This window comes from Mirounga angustirostris, unplaced genomic scaffold (assembly GCF_029215605.1).
Source record: "Mirounga angustirostris isolate CCGP_5_RB_7025 unplaced genomic scaffold, mMirAng1.0.hap1 SCAF_5, whole genome shotgun sequence".
Lineage (NCBI taxonomy): Eukaryota > Metazoa > Chordata > Mammalia > Carnivora > Phocidae > Mirounga > Mirounga angustirostris.
Window position 1 is genome coordinate 31,092,764 of NW_026991713.1, and position 19,129 is coordinate 31,111,892.

Below are 19,129 nucleotides of genomic sequence, written 5' to 3' on the forward strand. Positions count from 1 at the left end.
CCACATAGAGCTGAGATGAGACTAAATCGCCCTGCAGATAAGATCATGCACTAGAAAATGAACTTTCACACTTCCTCCAAATATCATAATGGAATTGCTTATAGCAGAACCACTGGAGTTGACACAGGGTAACAGTGTGTGTGAATTCAGTCGTCGGCAACTAAACCTGTAATTTTTATCCATTGCCACCAGGTGGTGGTGGTGCCTTCCCCACAGCTAACAAAGTAGCTATTACTACTTCTGCAAGGTGCTCAATTGAAAAAGAATGTGTACTATTCGCTTTTCTAAGGAAATCATGAGCTATAACTTCTTGATAGAATAGAATATAAAAATAAAGTAATTACATCGTGTTCCAACTAAGACTTGCTGAAAGGCATCAACCAACTTTGGTTTTCAGTGATCACATGGTTCACGCATAGAGACAAAAATGTATTTGTCAGGTAGAAAGTTTAAAAACAAGAATGTTTTTTTAAAAAATCATGATGAAAACCAAGATGCGGTGTTGGTTGGTTGAAGGCACTCTTTCTCAAGATGTGGTCCTAAGACCATCTGTACTCCTTTAGCTATTAAATACACAGATTATTGGGCCTCCCTCCACACCCACTTTGGAAGCCAAAGTATATGTTTAATGAAATATAATATATAAATACATAAACATATAATTTTATATGTGTAAATATTCATATATTTAATTGTCAAACTCTCCAGGTAATTTTTATGCACACTAAATTTTGTGAACCTCTAATTTCAAGATTTCCACAAGTTTCATATGCTGTTTTAAGTTTTTTTCCCTGATATATTCTTTTCTTCCATTCATTTTTGAATAACACCCGAAACAGAAGACCAAAATACAGACATGTATTTTCCACAACAGAAACTTCACAAACATACATAAATACATAAGCGTATATCACAAATGAATATACTGAGTTTTCTGATGTTTCTGTACAGACTCCAATTGTGCAATCTTCATTTTTGTAACACAAGGGCTGTGGATCAGTTAGTTGATAAACAGGCCAGACAAAGATGGGATGGAAGCTGGAGGTGAAGTAAAGCAAACTCTTGGGGAAAGTCCTAGTACTGTAATGGTCTGCGGGCACTTTCAAAATGTGGAAGCCCAGTCCCCAGTCCTCACCTTCTAAATACAAATCTGCCTGAGGTATGGCTTGGAATCTCTGTGTAATAAAACTTTCACAGTCCATTCTGATGATAGCATTAGTTGAAGGGCACTAATTGAGAAGGATACTGGGAATAGAATATCGTGATAGGAATTTAGGCAAAAGAATTAGGCATCAGACAGAAAATTATTAGACTGGGATACAAAAGAGTGTATTGGCCAAAAGGAAAGAGCTGTGTTAGGATCTCTCTCTCTCTCTCTCACACACACACACACACACACACACACACACGACAAAACCCACAAATGGTAAGATTGTCTTGTTATTGAGAAAGAAGGAAATTTCCCTGGCTAAGAATAAGACTGGGTTTAGATTCAAGGATAGGAGTGGGCCTCCAGATATAGGATAAACATCCCTGATATAGGGTTTGGAGTTGATTTGAGTATTAATCCTGCAGTTAGAGAGATGATTTCAATAGCCCCTTCTTTTAGAATTCCCATTTTAGTACAGAAAATTCATTTTTTATGAGCTTGAAAAAAATCACTAATGAGTTAAGTTAGCAGAGGATTGGAAAAGGATGAGCAGGCTTTTATTTATAGTTTTTATTTTGAAAAAAAAAAAAAAAACAAAAAACCCTTATTTTAACCTGCTCTGCAATATGCAGGAATTCAAAAGGAACAAAACCACTAGCAGCTTTTCCTGGTATACATTGCAACTAATTCACAGATCATGGTCCATATCACTTTTCATGCATCATTCTTTCACTCTGCACAGTTGACTAAATGGACAAATGACCAACAAATGCCTATTAGCTTAATATTTAGGCAAGCAAGCCAAAATAACCACCTCTATGTTCACCAGTGTTTATAGTAACTAAAGCAGCAAAGTGTGTAATAGGGCATTATGAGTTCCTTCAGTTGTTTTTCCACTAAAAAACACTTTATGTTGATTATAAAACAAAATGAAATTTGTTTTTCTCTTATATCTAGCTTGGATACCAGCAGGAGGGTTGTTGCTCTTTCTCAGCCAAATTTAAAAGAATCATTGGATTTTGGATTTCATCTGCTCCTCAAAAGAAGCCTAACCCTGAGCAGGAATCATACGTTACTATAACATATGTCCGTACCTCAGCAACACATCTCCCTTCCTTTTTGGCAAAGCACATTTCCTCTTTTTTTCTGAATAAACTTAATAGGGAAGTGATCAAAATTCGGAGCTACACCTCGCATTCCAGTCCCATATTTCGGGGCATAGTGCTTTGGAGTGGTAAACGTTTCATAGACAAAATGCACTGACCTAGGTCACCCAAAGGCAACGTCAGTGCATTAGACACTCTTGGTGGGAATCATATTTTGGTCAGGAGGAAACAGCTCAGCAGTGCAAGCAGAGGTGTGTTCTGAAGGCAGCCTTTTATTTTTTTTTATTCATTCAAACTCACATAGAACACTTGCTCATAACTATTATTTAACTGTTTGGATAGGGTGACAATAAGAGTAAAGAGGAAGAGCAGAATGGTGAAGATGGATGCCCTCAAGTTATGCTGTCAGTATTGAGAAAAAAAACACGTATGAGCCCCATAATGACAATTATCCTTTATGAACTGAATGACAGTATTAAAACTCAGGAAAAAAAATTGAGTGCTTATAATTTACAAAGCCATGTCCTTGGCTGTGAAAGTAGAGTCAAGCCTGAACGAAAAGGTCAGAATTTAATTACATGTTTTCTTGTTCTCCTAGTGTTTCACATTACAACGTTCTGTCCTTTGCAAGTCTTAACATCTCAAAAAGATTGAAAATTGAACTGTACAGTAGACCTTGAAAAAATTGCCAAATATTTAATTACAAAGAATAGGAGAAATTATTTTAATGAGCACTGCAGAAACTTTTAAAAACACCCCCAATAATGAAAACAAAAACTTTTCACTTAATGAGATTTAAAATTGGATAAGTGATAATTCATAGATTTAAAACACATCAACCATATGAAATATACAATGACATGCTAATAACCTTCTCCCAAACTCATCCCCAGTTCTGACTTCATTAGTTTATTGTGCACCCATGCAGTTTAGTGTGAGAAACTGCATATTGAACTTTTAATTTGCATTTCCCTGACCACTAATAATAATGAATATTTTCTGATGTTCATCGGTCACTTAAGACACTTGCAGAGTTTTCTAGAGTAGGGCTGTCTAACAAAACATTTCCACCATTTAGGAAATTCTATCTTTGTTGCCCAATGTGCTACCACTAGCCACACATGATAATTAAGCAGGGAAATGTGACTAATGAGACTGAGGAAATAAATTTTAAATTTTATTTAGATTTCATTAATTAGTTTTAAGATTTTATTTATTTATTTGACAGAGAGACACAGCAAGAGAGGGAACACAAGCAGGGGGAGTGGGAGAGGGAGAAGCAGGCTTCCTGCGGAGCAGGGAGCCTGATGCAGGACTGGATCCCAGCACCCTGGGATCATGACCTGAGCCGAAGGCAGACGCTTAACGACTGAGCCACCCAGGTGCCCCAGATTTAATTAATTTAAATTTAATTAACTACATGTGCTTTCTATCTACCATATTGGACTGCACAATATCTAGAATCTTATAAATATATGGTAAAAGGCTTTTTTCTATAGTCATTAAAAAATGAAGTCTATTATACAAAATGTTCTGCAGCCTAATTTTGTTTGCTTCACTTAAAATTCGTCATAGACTTTCATCCAGATAACTAAATATATATCTGCTCTTTATAAATAGATGCATAAATTTCAAATGCATAATTTATCCAGCCATTCTCCTACTGATTAAAAGTTTTTAAATTATTGCTGTTATTTTGCCAATACAAAGTGTTATTAAAAAATCAAACTTATGCACATAATCATATAAACTCTCACCTTTGTGGCTATCATTATATAAACATTATCAAAAGTATGTGCATTTTTAATTCCAACAATCAATAGATTTCTATCCAAATCTTTCAAATATATGGCAATATTGCACATTTCCATGAGTAATGAATTTGTGGGCCAATTTCCTTACACTCTTGTCAACATTAAATACTCTTCAGCTTTTTATTTTCTGCCAATCTCAGAAGTGGGAAATTGCATGTTGCTGTAGTTTGAACTTGCATTTCCCTGACCACTAATAAGAATAATTTTTGTGTTTATTGGTCACTTAAAACATGTTGACAATCCCTCAATTCAAAGTCATCATCTTCTGATTTTCCCTCACAAGTAGAAGCTAGAGATCCAAAAGTAATTGTATCATAAGTAATTTTGGGGGCTCAAAGAACCACTTTTAAATATATAGCATTCAGATCCAAATTCAGTTATATAGACAGTTATGTTACTTAAGATTATAATTTTCTATAGAACTAGTTTGTTTTTTGTTTTTTTACCATGTAAAACTAAAGTATAGGTGTTAAATTATCCACATGTGTCTTGTAGCTATCATATTAGACAGCTCAGTATTTAGAGTCTCCAATATATATGGCTAAAGGTTACTTGTTATATTATCAAAAATTACACATAGTAATTTAGTGCAAACTAAAACATAAAATTCGAGAACAATGTTTCTTAAAATATGGTCCAAGAATCACTTCCATCAAATCAACTGGGGCATTTGTTAAAGAAGTCAATTGCTGGTTTGCATCCCAGCCTCACTAATAATCATATTTTGGGAGATACTTTGGAATCTGCATTTTAACAACCTCTCTACATTACTTTTATACAACTAAAGTTTTAAAAACCATTTGATCTGAGACTAAAACAATGCGATAGTTTTTTGTTGTTGTTTAAATCTAACCAATTTTGCATAGTTGAGACAAAAAGTAATCTAACATGAAAGCTAATCTGAAAAAAAAATAAAGAAAGCTAAATAAATTTCAAAATACTTTAAGAGTCAATGAAAAAACTTTTTGCCACAAACACCAGTCTACATAATAAGTATTAGTGTTTGTAGGCATCTGATGGCTTTTTCTGGAGGATCAACAAAATAAATATTAGTTTATAAACAGACTTTACTATTACTGAAAAATAACCACAAAATATATTTTTCAATCTTCTCATTTTAAATAACTATCAAAATATATGTTATGCACAAGGAAAACATTGTAAAATTAAAGGGCATTATTTTCCTTAACAAAAGGACCAAGATTTAGATTTGGGTTTTGTGTTAGCTATATGAGGTATTAGTCCTAACTTCAATTCTCTGATTTTGTTAAATAATGTATGGAATGAGAATTACAGTTAGTTGTTTTGAGAATATAATCAGTTATAGTCCATGAAGACCACTTTGTTAACTGCAGTGTTTTATTACTGTTATTTTAACAATTTGGGAACACTTTTAAATAGGTTTTTACAGGAAAGGTGTTAGCAAGATGGTAGAATAGGAGGTTCCAGCTCTCAACTCCCCACAAAAACATCAACTTAGCAACCATCCACAGAAAAGAAAACCTTTGTGAGAATCCCAATGTCCAACCAAGAAGTTACAGCTCAGGACCAAAAGACACTCCCTTGGCCCACAATTTCTCCCATGGAAAAAAGTGAAAGCAAAGTGAGCACCAGGCTTTCCCAGCCTTTTTGGATATTGCCTAGGAGGCCCATGTCTGTCCCTCTCCACAACAAACAATGAGGGGATAAGCCTGGCTCAGTCATCTGGGGGCAGCTAGGAGCAGAAAGAAAGGAGGAACTCATAGGAATGGGTGCATACATCTCAATAGTTAGATGTGGATCCTGCTAACCTGTTCAGGGACTCCACCAAGAGGATTATCCATGAACTCTACAGACTTGCCTACAGAAACCCCATCAACCAACCAATGTGCACCCCCAGAATCCCACATGCCACTCCATGGCTGAACCCCACAAACCCAATGCATGGTGCCCCATTACCCCGTGAAAATGGTTGTGCAAGCCCCTACAGATAGCACATAAATCTCGGCATTAGGTGCAGATCTTAGCAGCCAGCTTGACTCAGCAGGACTGGGAGAAAAATGTATAATCTTGAAGACCTCAGGGCATGTCCTAGGGAAAATAAATGGGACGCTCTCAGCACCTGGCCTGGCTTTGCGGGATAGAAAGAAGGCACAGAATTTTAAGGCATTAGAATTCCTTAAGAGGAAACAAGAGGAGTGATCACTTCCATACAAAAAGTCTGAGAGGGTCCCAGAATCTCTAGCTGGACTGAGTAGTGAAGGTCTTTTTCTGCCAAAACCAGTCAGTAAAGACTGGAGGAGGTGACTGCTTCTTAAAATATGAAGACAGAAATGCAAGGCTTCAAGGAACACAAAATAAAGGAACACTTTTTTTGTTAACCTTTACTTTGAATCCTAAACAATCTCTTTTCTTTTCATAACAAAAGTACTAAAGAAAATGGACAGAAGAAAAATCATATTTGCAAATGATTTGCATTCAATAGGCATCTCAATAATCTCATCACTAACACTCACGTGCAAAGCATAGACATAAAGTAGACAATTCTCAGTAATCCGATCTATACCATAAATCAACAACTTTTTAATTTCATATAAAAAAATGAAGAAATGAAGCAAAAATATCACCCCCCCCCCCGTTCAAAAAATCATCAAATCACAAAAGAGGACAGCAAGAAAGGAAGGAAAAAAGGAACTACAAAACAATCAGGAAACAATGAACAGAATAGCAATAGTAAGCCCTTACCTATTATTAATTACTTTAAATGTAAGTAGATTAGATTCTTTAATCAAAAGACAGAGTAATTGAATGTATATATATATAAAAAAAAACAAGATCCTATTATAAGCTCCCTATAAGAGACTCACTTTAGCTTTAAGGACACACATAGGCTGTGTGTGGGAGAAAAAGATATCCCATGCAATGGAAACCAAAGGAAGAGAAGTGGTCATATTTGTATCAAACAAAATAAACAATAGAAAAATATTGTCACAAGAAAAAAAGAAGAAGGCCATTATATAATGACAAAGGGGTCAACAATCAGGGGATATAACAATTGTAAATATACATGCACTTAATATCCCAGCATCTAAATATTTAAAGCAAATATTAACAGAACTGAGGGGAGAAATAGAGAGCAATTCTATAATAATAGGGGACTTCAATATCCCACTTTCACTACTGGACAGATAATCCAAACAAAAAATAAATAAGGAAACAGCAGACTTGAACAGCACTATAGACTAAGTAAACCTAAAAGACATAGACCATTCCACCCAACAGTAGCAAAATACACATTCTTCTCAAGTGCATATGGAACATTCTCCAAGACAGATCATATATTAGACCACAAAACAAGCTTTAACAATTTAAGATTGAAATAATAACAAATATCTTTTCTGACCACAATGGTATTCAAATACAAATCAGTGACAGAGGGAAAATTAGAAAATTAACAAATATGTGGAAATTAAATAACACACTCCTGAAAAACCAATGGATCAAATAAAAAAATCAAAAAGGAAATTGAAAAAATATCTTGAGACAAAAAAGAAACACAGCATGCAAAAAAGTATAGGATAGGCAAAATCAGTTCCAAGAGGGAAGTTTATAGCAATAAATGTTCATAGTAAAAGAAAGAAAAGAAAGGATCTCAAGTAACTTCACACCTCAAGGAACTAGAAAAAGAACAACCTAAGCCCAAAGTTAGCAGAAGGCAAAAGATAATAAAGGGTAGAGCAGAAATAAGTAAAATACAGACCAGAAAAATCGAAGAGATCGACAAAACTAAGAGCTGTTTTTTTGTAAAAGTAAACAAAACTGACAAACCTTTAGCTAAACTAATTAAAGAGAGGAGACTCAAAATTGTAAATGAAAGAGACAATATAACTGATACCCCAGAAATACAAAGGATCATAGGAGTTTACTACGAATAATTATATGCCAAAAAAATTGGACAACCTAGAAGAAATGAATAAATTCTTAGATACAACCTACCAAAAAATATACAAAACACAACATACGAATGTTGTTGACATGATTCATGAGTGAATCATGAAGAAATTGAAAATCTAAACAAAGACCAATAACAACAAGTAAGGAGATTGAATCAGTAATAGAAAAATTCCCAACAACAACAAAAATCTCAGGACCAGATGGTGTTACAGGAGAATTCTACCAAATATTTAGAGAAACGTTAATACCAGTCTTTCTCAAACTCTTCCAAAAATTTGAAGGAGGGAATACTTTACACTCATTTTAAAAGAGCAGCAATACCCTGATATCAAAGCCAGATAGGGACACTACAAAGAGAAAAATATATTAAATATAGAAAATCACAGGCCAATATACCTGATGAACAGAGATCCAAAATTCATCAACAAAATACTATCAAACAGAATTCAACAGGAAATCACAGTATCATACACCATGATCAAGTGGGATTTATCTCTGGGATGCAAGATTGGTTCAACATACACAAATAATGTGATTTACCACATGAACAGAAGGATAAAAACTATATAATCATCACAGTAAATGTAAAAGTATTTGACAAAATTGAGCATCCATTTATGATAAAAATTCTCAACAAAGTGGATATAGAGGGAATATACCTCAAGGTAGTAAGGCCATATATGACAGGCTCACAGCAACCATTATACTCAATGGTGAAAAGCTGAAAGCTTTTCCTCTAAAATCAAGAATAAGACCAGGAACCCACTTTTGACACTTATATTTAACCTAGTACTGGAAGTCCTAGCCCAAGAAATGAGGCAAGGAAAAGGAATAAACAGCATTCAAATCAGAAAAGAAGAAGTAAAATTGTCTCTGTTTGCAGATAACATATTATATACAGAAAACGCTAAAGATTCCACCAAAAGTTGTCAGAACTACTAAATGAATTCAGTAGAGTTGCAGAATACAAAATCAGCATATGAAAATCAGTTGTGTTTCTATACACTAAAAATGAACTACAAGAAAAATTAAGAAAACAGTCCTATTTATAATTGCATCCAAAAAAAGAATAAAATACTTAGGAATAAATTTAACCAAAAAAGTGAAAGATCTGTATGTTGCACACTATAAGGCATTGATGAAAGAAATTGAAGACTCAGATAAATGGAAATATATCCTATGTTCCTGGACTGAAAGAATTAATATTGCTCAGATTTCCATTCTACCCAAAGTGATCTACAGATTCAATGTAACCCCTATCAAAATTCAAATGGCATTTTTCACAGAATAAGAAAAAACAATTTTAAAATTCATATAGAAACACAAAAGACCCCAAATAGTCAAAGCGATTCTGGAGGTATCATACTTCCTGATTTCAAACTAAATTACAAAGCTATAGTAATCAAGGGGCACCTGGGTGGCTCAGTCAGTTAAGCATCTGCCTTCAGCTCAGATCATGATCCCGGGGTCCTGGGATCGAGCCCCGCATTGGGCTCCCTGCTCAGCAGGAAGCCTGCTTCTCCCTCTCCCTTTGCCTGCAGCTCCCCCTGCTTGTGCTCACTCTCTCTCTGTCAAATAAATTTTTAAAAAATCTTAAAAAAAGAAAAGAAAATGATAGGTCAATATCCCTAATGAACATGGATACAAAAATTCTCAACAAAGTATTAGCAAACCAAATCTAACAATACACTAGAGCAATAATTCACCACAATCAAGTAGGATTTATTCCAGGGATGCAACGGTGGTTCAATATTAGCAAAAGCAATGTGATACATCACACAACAAGAGAAAGGATAAAAACCATGTGATCTTCTATAGATATAAAAAAAAAAACATTTGACAAAGTATAGCATCCATTTATGATAAAAACTCTCAATAGAGTAGGATTAGAGGAAACAAAACCTCAACATAATAAAGGCCATATAGGAAAAATGAAAATGCACAACTAACATCATACTCACAGTGAAAAACTGAGAGCTTCTCTTCCAAGATCAGTAACAAGACAAGGATCTCCACTCTCACCAGTTTTATTCAATATATTACTGGAAATGTTAGCCAGCGCAATTAGGCACGGAAAACAAATAAAAGGCATCCAAATTGGTAAGGAAAAAGTAAAACTGTCACTATTTGTAGATGACATGATACATATATAGAAAATCCTAAAGACTCAACCAAAAAATGACTAGAACTGGTAAATGAACTCAGTAAAGTCACAGGATACAAAATTAATATACAGAAATAAGTTACATATGAGTTCTTAAGATGTAGGATAGAGATTAGAAAGTGGGGTGTCCACTTAACATTTATCCTAAAAGAACAGGTAGATGTATGTTTTTGTTGATAATTGATCCACTTTTACTTTCAAAATCACTTATTCAAACAGCTCAGATTCTGACCGCAACCTCCAGTCTTCAGCTTGCTGGTCCAACTCTTTCTACCACGACCTTAGTGGTGGAAAGCTATTTGTCTTCTGTATTTTCTCCCTATCTCCTGGATTCATGTATCCCCAATCAGTTTAGTTTTCATGGTTTCTCATTTCATATTATCACCAATTCTCATGTCTTCTTTGTTCCTCAGTTCTTTTATTACATCTATTTGACAAAACCTTATCTTTATTTCTGTATGAAATGATACACCTGCCTTTCTGTGCTGGACACTGGGCAACTGGGTGCCCCTGGAGCAAACTGCACAAAGGGTATCATTATAATGGTCACGTACCTCCACTGCCCCCTGAATACTGTCAAGCAATTCTGTTGCAGGATTTTATTTAACCCTCACCACCACATTATACACACAGCTTTTCACATTTTCTCTACCCTCCTGAGTCCATAACACCTCCACCTCAGTCCCTCATTCTCAGCAAACATTCTCCCCTCCTTCAGAGAAAATGCATCAGTAGATTGAAATGACCTTAACTTCCCACTGCAAACATCCCTGTCTACTAGCAGTTGCATTCTTACCCCCTCTGCCCTTATGGTTGCAGTAGTTGAGGTCCCCCTCCTCCCTTTTACGGCCCACCTGCCTTCCGTGTTCTGGATCCTACCCTCTGCCACCTTTTTAGAAGATTTGTCCGTTTAAGTACCCCTTCTCACTTTTCTCTCTTTGATATCTCCTGCCCTGCCTGACAGATATTCCCATGAGACATATTCCAGTCTCTCCCACCTTAAGAAAAAAATCCTTTGACCTCACATTTCGTTCCATCCATGGTCCTACTCTCTTTCTTTTATAGTCACACTTCTTTCAAGAAATTATCTCCCCTTAATGTCTCCATTTCCTCACCTCCTACACATTGCTTAATCCATTCAAATTTGATTTCTGCTCCTACCACTCTATTGAAATGACTGTTGCTAGGGGCGCCTGGGTGGCTTAGTCATTAAGCGTCTGCCTTTGGCTCAGGTCAGATCGAGCTCCCTCCTCAGCGGGGAGCCCGCTTCTCCCTCTCCCACTCCCCCTGCTTGTGTTCCTGCTCTCGCTATCTCTCTGTCAAATAAATAAATAAAATCTTAAAAAAAAAAAAAAAGAAATGACTATTGCAAGAGTTATCAATGACTAGGAAACACTTTCATTGGGATAGCAGGCTTCAATTAGGACACTCCAGGGCAAACTGAGACACAAGGTCTCCTTATCCAATTATCTATCTAGTGCTAAATTTAGTAACATTTTGTCCTCATCTTACTTAACTTCTTAGTAGCATTCAATTGGCCATTCCTTTGTTTCTAAAATATTCTCTTCCCTTGGGGCGCCTGGGTGGCTCAGTCAGTTAAGTGTCAGACTCTTGGTTTCGGCTCAGGTCATGATCTCAGGTTTTGAGATGGGAGTCCTGCACTGGGCTCCGCCTTCAGCGGGGAGTCTGCTTGGGATTCTCTCCCTCTCCCTCTGCCCCTCCCCTCCCCTCTAAAACAAATAAATAAATCTTAAAAATATATACATGCTCCTCCTTAATAATCTTCTGGGAAATCCCTCCTTCCACCTTCTTAGTCCCCTAGTCAATTTCATTCTCATTTCCTTGAACATAAGCTAGAGGAGCTCCACAAAGCTGTTTTAAACACTACTCATTACTCTACTCTCTGATTAATATAACTCTGCCAACTTCATGGCTTGGATTTTCATCTCTACATCCATGACTCTCAGAGTTAACCTATCTGTCCTAGACTTCTCTGAACATCACAGACACAGAAAACTGGCTGACGGTTCCAGCAGGAATTTTTGCATATGTGCTGAGACAGGAGGGTGCTTCAGAAAGGCAAATAATTTGACATTCCTTTTAATTACTGATTTTAAAATATTTATTAATTATATTTTTATGGGAGGAAAAACTATTTACTAAGATTTTTATGCTAAAATACTTATTTACTCAATTATTTTACCTAGAGGTTTTGAAAAACCAATCAACAAAAACTTTCCCATATTTTGTCTTTTTTCTCTTAGAGCTTTTCAAACACCTTATTAAAAGTAACAAAAAATTTAAAGAGATTTATTTATATTTTTTAATGTCAGTTTTTTCATTTTTTTGTACGATTTTATTTATATATTTGTCAGAGAGAGCAAGCACAAGCAGGGGGAGCTGCAGGCAGAGGGAGAAGCAGGCTCCCCGCCGAGCAAGGAGCTCAATGCGGGGCTTGATCCCAGAACCCTGGGATCATGACCCGAGCAGAAGGCAGATCTTTAACTGATTGAGCCACCCAGGTGTCCCTAAAGAGATTTAAATATAAGTACTTACCTTGGAAAGCTCAGAAACACAAAGGTTCCCAGTGACATTGAGGCCAGATTCTCATTATTGCTTCTCTGTGTTCACTATTAACTGAAAAGTTGAAGAACTCTGATAACTCTGTCAATTTTCTCATATCAAAAATACTTGAAGAAATATTTGAAGAATATTTAGGAATTTAGGATAATAAAGAAATTTAGGATAAAAAATAAGAAACGATGACTTTAGCCTGGGTCACACAGCAATGTGAGACATTTGAATCCTACAATCTAGCTACCGTGAGGTAACGAACAGAGAAAAAATCTTTACTTCTAGGAAAATATGCACATAGACAGAAGTATCTACTCTTATTGAGCATATACTCTTTCCTAAGTACTATACCAGAGGTTTCATAGAGACATCAAGAGCCCAAGTTTTGGTGTCACTAAGATCTGGCTTCAAAATCCCATGTTACCACTTATTAGTGGTGCTACTTTGGACAATTTTTATTTCCCCAAGGATCATTTGCCTTGTGTAAATGGCATTGAGAGCTTTGAAAGAGTGTATGTAAAGCACTTGATACAGTGCCTGGTCCACGACTCATAATAACAGGCTTGAGGAGCAGCAGCTGATTTTATCTCTGGACCTGCTTTAATTTTTACTTCATTTCAAACGCATCTTCATATGACTTCTATTTAACAGAGATTGTCATCCCCATTTTAAATGAGGAAACTGAGGCTCAAGGTAATGTAGCTAATGACTGGCAAAAGGTGTGGTTGAACCAAAGTGCGTCTGACTATGGAGCCTCTGCTCTCTCCACAGTCCTGTGCATGTTCAATGCAATTTGTTCTGACATAGGAAACTGACATTTTCCCCCAGAGCAATTTGTACACACCTTTACTTACACAAATTCCCAGATCTACTGACTCATTTGGACAAATTAAGAATTTTATGTGCCAATGGAAGAGAGAATAATTGGGGCCAGAGACATATAGGTGTCAAGAAACACGCACTAGTACCTCATTTAGAAGCAAGCTCCTGTTACACACATACACGTATCTGCACCATTAAGTCCACATTATAGTTCCATAGTGTTAATACATCATTAAAATGCAAGAACCAAGTATCAGGTGAAATTATAAAAGTAGGGAGAAAAACTTCGTTCATTATTTTGAACATTCCTGCAATCCTTTTTGAGGTTCTAGTTTTTAAAAAGTTTTAAACTGTGCAATCTTAAATTTCCCTAGAGAATTCATCTGTAGTATAAAGATGTTCTGCTTTGTTGAAAAACAAAAGAACATTATATAATTGTGGCGTCATTTACATAACTGGGGTTGCTGGAACTTGCTTCTAACACAGGGCAAAGCCGCAAGAAAGTCTTTGGAAACATGCAGCAAACAGTATTATCAATAAAGACACAGAGCAGTGCCTATAATACCTTCCTGCTAGGGAAGAATCAAGGTGATTACACTTGTCCTGAGCTATAGAGATTGAGATCTACAAGGTAGTATTTAATGCCACTTAAAATTGTAACCAAAGGGTACAATAAGCATAATTTTGTTGTCACCAGTCCAAAAAGTAGTTAAAATTTTCTAAGGTAATATTTATGTTTTCATATACATATATTCATCCCACATAACCTGAAATATTGGATAAATAAGAAATGAAAGATTACTTATGTTTATTTCATGTCTGGACAGTCTGCTTAAACATCCGAGTTTCACTGGTATGTCGGTTTAATAAAAATTTCAGCGTGTGATTTTTTTTCTGCGCTAAGGTAAACTCTTTCAAACAGTACTGAGAACACAGGCATTAGCAGACAAAACAAAAAGAGTCTTTTGCTAAGCAATGCCAAATCTATTCTTTCAATGCAAGTGGTAAAAATACAGCAAAGAAGATTACCTTCCAGGCCTCATGAAGGTATTCTTAATTACATATTGAAGCTCTCTGCATACTTCATCACTTCAGTACTTGCCTAGAGACCTATAAAACCATCAGAGAGTAACATTTTGCAAATCAAATGTAGAAAACTAAGGCATGTTACATCAAATCAAACTGTCTTGCAGTGAGGTGTTTTGGAAAGGGAAGTTTGCATCCTTTCATATTAAAATGCTCAAACATCCTCCGACTTGCTGTAAAAATGCACATTTGGCAAAATATGTGATGCAGGCTTCTGGGATTAATGAGACTACTCACACATTTTACACACATAAAAAAAACATTTATCTTGCTATTTTGGTTCTCTTTGCGCACAACTGATAGATAGCATTGCTCAGTGTTTAATCTGGAGATAAAGTGACGGTGAAGCTCAGCTCAGCTCAGCTCTACCCCTCCTACTTGTGTGGCCTTGAACAAATTTTTCCCTTCTCCTAAGTCTTATTTTCTAGTAGCTGTTTTTTGTTCCGTGGGGAAATATAATATTATCTACCTCCTAAGTTTATCACGAAGAATATGAGATAATTTATTAAAAGCTGTTAGTGGAGTCCCAACTATATAGTGCTCAATAAATGTTTATAGAAAACGGGGGAGAAGAGGAAGGGAAGGGAATTTGATTCTATGTTTAGTTATAACCAGAGGGAGTCGAGATTAGAGAAAGGATTGTTGGCAGGGGGTGGAACGTGAAGAGGCAATAGGCAATCACAAAATGACTTTTGCAACAAATGGGCTAAATACTCCATACTCTCATAAAAATCACATCGCTCCACCATGAAGTTTTAGCTGCTGGATTAATTCATTTAACTTTTACACTTTATTTTTTTCTTCTGTCAAGCAGATCTAGGGGATACCAATTAATTCCAAAGTTGCAAAAAAGTAAGCTGGAAAAGGTGGGGCTGATTTTATAAAAGAACACACCTAAAATTAGGCTAGATTTTCCCTCTGGCTGGCACAATTATAGCAGGATGTGTTTGGCATTATTTTCCTACACCCCATTACAAGTCAGTGCCAAAGGAATCCCCAAACATCTGGGTACTGTTTTACTTTGCTCTGATGACAGTTGAGGATTCGGTGCCTCCTGCTTCTTCTCAACTGGAAAGGACATTCATTTCTGCCCAGCTCAAAGTTTATCTCCCTTGCACCAGAATGTGCATTCTACCATTAAGTCTAAAACTGCCTTGACATATTGTTATAATAGCTCATGGATGTGGTAAGTTTATTGTGACCTTATGTGAAACATGGGAAAAGGTGTGATCCGGCTGCCCCTTGGTGTGTTCTCACATGGGCACAGCAAATCCCACTTCTTTGCTTTGAGCACTATAGCCAAGGGGTTTATTAACTGCTTTTCCTTCTACTACCTTTTCATACGCTGCTAAATTATATCCCCCCTTTTGTTTAGACATAATTGAGCTCGAGAGCCATTTTGTCCTCAGTCCTTCCCGTACAACTGAATTCTGCAGTGCAGCTACGCCATGGGAGAGTGGCCAAAGATCCCATTTGATAGGGGAAAAAAAAAATCAGCAGAAACATTTTAGCTTTTTACGTTTTGATATTTGCTCAGTGCTGCAAAAGATATCCAATATGGTAACCATTGAGGACTTACTAGATGGCAATACCGTGCTTGCTATTTTACCCAATTATGTTTGATCTTCAGGACCTTATTAAAGAAGATGATACAATGAGAAAAATGAGTCAGAGATGAACTTATCCAAAGTCCATAGAGAAAGCAAGAAGCAATTCTAGGTTTTGAATTTTGAGTAAAAAGTTTGAGGAATGCATTTATTCAATGTTATGTTCATGGCCAAATTCTATACTTCTTTCTTCAGGCAGGTTTTGGGCAGCTACACCGAGCCAAGTATTGTCCTGGCACTGGGACTATACCACAGAAGAGGCCAGAGGCAATCCCAGCATTTGCGGAGCTCCCAATCAACCAAGGAGACAGACACTGAGAAATGCATTTCACAAAACAAAGATATTCTGTGTGCGAATATTCATAGGCTCCTCCTCCGTCAGATAGCCAAGTGGGAAATAAGAACCTATTTCCCATTCTACCCCCCACCAACACAGTAAGAGAAAGAGAATTGTACTGGAAGAGAAAGAAGATCAGTCTACATAAGAATACATATCTTGCAATTTTTATTATCAAATACAGTACTATTAGAAACTATAAAGCATAAAAACATATGTATAGACAAACAAACTATACTGGGTTGAATATCCACACACCCATCATTCGAGCCTAGAAATACCCTTTAAGATTCAATCTACTCATTCTTGAGGTGTCAGAGAAGTCAGAGTCGGTCGAAATTCTGAAATAATTAACAGAATCATGCTGCTTATAAGAATAATTATTTATAGTTGACTACCATTAATAGCTTATAAACTTAATTAACCTATAGTTAAATAACATATTTAACTTATTTTAATCATTAATTATATGATATACTATGAATATGTAAGAGCATGCCAATAAACATGGTTCCTTTTAAAAGCTCTAGCTGATTCAAACAGAACTTCACTTGGTAGCACAAATGTTAAGTGCTCTGACCAGGGCTAAGACAGGATAGCAATTCATGAGGGATTCATGCAAAATATTAAAGCAGGGTCAAAGTGAGCGGCCAGCCTAGTTATTCTGACCCAGAAGCTGAGAGCAGAAAAAAGAAAATATTCTTAGCCTAAGTAAAGTTTATATAACCTAATAAAAAAAATTACAGCTCTTAAGTCCCAGCTGATGCTGAGATCCTCTCAGAAACCTATCCATTCATGGCATGGAGTAAGCTATTCAACAACATTAACCCATATAACTACAGCATTAAGGAAAACCTATACTAAAGCAATTCGTTCAAAATTAAGGAAAACATGGATGATTGTTTAGATTGTTATTTTCAACCATTCACTCATCGGCATTTAAAGTGGTTTTATTTCCTACCACAAAAAATGTTACTGTTTTATGAATAAACAGTTTAATCTTCAGCAAGCTCCTTTGCTCTAATTTATGACACCTGGTCCAGAAAAATCCCAAGGCAGCCAGAGAGCTTAGTCACAGATGGCAGCCCTGGTGGTAGCAGATAGTAAAGGGCTCAGACTTCAAAGAGTTAGAGTTATGCCACATTGTAATAAAAAGGATGTTGCACACATCATAAGCGGCAGAAAGGGCCAGAAGCTCAGAAAGGAAAATGTGGAGATAAGTCAACTTCTGCTGGTGTTGTGTTTTCAAAGTTCCCTTACTTGTCAGCAATCATCCAGGCACCCAGACATTCCCTCCTTTTCTGTGCCTGTGACCCCAAATTAACTTTATCTCCAACAACCTCCCTCTCCTACCAGTGCCCCTCTATTCAAAACTCCCTTTCAGGAAGCTGGAAGAGAAAGACTTTTACAGTTTGGTAGTTTTTTCTTTTGGGTTGTACTTTGCATAACCGTGCTATATTCCCACATTTATCCAAAAGCATTTTTTTAAAGATTTATTTATTTGAGAGAGAAAGAGAGAGAGAGAGAGAATGGGGGGAGGGGACAGAGGGAGAGAGTCTTAAGCAGACTCCATGCTAAGTGCAGAGCCCAACACTGGGCTTGATCTCACTACCCTGAGATCACTACCTGAGCCGAAACTGAGTCAGACACTTAACTGACTGCACCACCCAGGCGCCTCCTGAAAGCTTTTAAAAACGTTACAAGGTCTCTATCTTTTAGGTTGGTCTCCTTTGATGTTGGCTCCACTCAGACAGGTATCTTCCACAAAATGGCCCCCAGCAGGTATAGGGTTGCATAGTCTTTCAGGGACACAGTTCAAAAAAAGATTCCTCTCTCGCCAGCATCCCTGGTCATTCCAGAAAAAGGATTCTGATTGACTGACACTGGGTTTCATGCCTGAACCCCATTGCTGGAGAGGAAAGTAGGACATGCCTTAATTTGGGGCACAATTAGGAAAAGAAGGAACAATTTCTAGAACAAAATAGGGAGGCAATCTATTACCAGAAGAGCAAGGATGCAAGGCTCAAAAAAGCCAATTTCCAGAAGCAGTCTGAAAGGAAACTATTGGAGAACTAGGGAATGAACATTCCCTCAGTGACCCAGATCTCAGAGAGGCAATAGGAAGATACCAAAGTATTCTGCAAAGGACAGTACTTGGTAATTACCTTTTACCAGATGGTGATTTTGGGGATAGAGAATGGTGAGGCAACCAAGATGTTAAAAATAACAGAAAGCTACTATTACTCCTGAAGCTGATGGGAGCAGGTGGTATACCTGGCCTAGAAACCAGTGAGTTTGACAGGAACTGAGACCCACAGAAAGCGGAGCCACGTGGCAGGGGCTGGCACCATGGAGGAAATGTAGCCACAACAGGGATGCCCCCCCTGGTGGAGAGATGGGGACACATACCCCAGTGCTGTCTTCCTTCCTCCCTCTGGCTGCTCTCCAGTCTATCCCATTGGCTGAAGGGAATCAAAAGTAATTGACCAATGTGTAAGTTTATGTTCTCTGGGAAGTAGATGTCAAGATGGAATTA

At 36.8% G+C, this 19,129-nt stretch overlaps 1 protein-coding gene across 5 annotated transcripts in view; it reads left to right on the forward strand.

Moving 5' to 3' along the window:
- Nucleotides 1-19,129, forward strand: part of KITLG (KIT ligand) — a 200,069-nt gene that overhangs the window by 167,990 nt on the left and 12,950 nt on the right. For 4 of the 5 annotated variants that reach the window (XM_064590809.1, XM_064590808.1, XM_064590807.1 and 1 more), the window contains one exon: nucleotides 16,452-16,710. The exons of the other annotated variant lie outside the window; for it this stretch is intronic. In XM_064590809.1, the coding sequence (XP_064446879.1) occupies nucleotides 16,452-16,695 (244 nt within the window). In that variant the 3' untranslated portion in view covers nucleotides 16,696-16,710. Of the gene's footprint in view, nucleotides 1-16,451; nucleotides 16,711-19,129 lie in introns of those variants that run through there. 5 annotated transcript variants of the gene reach the window in all.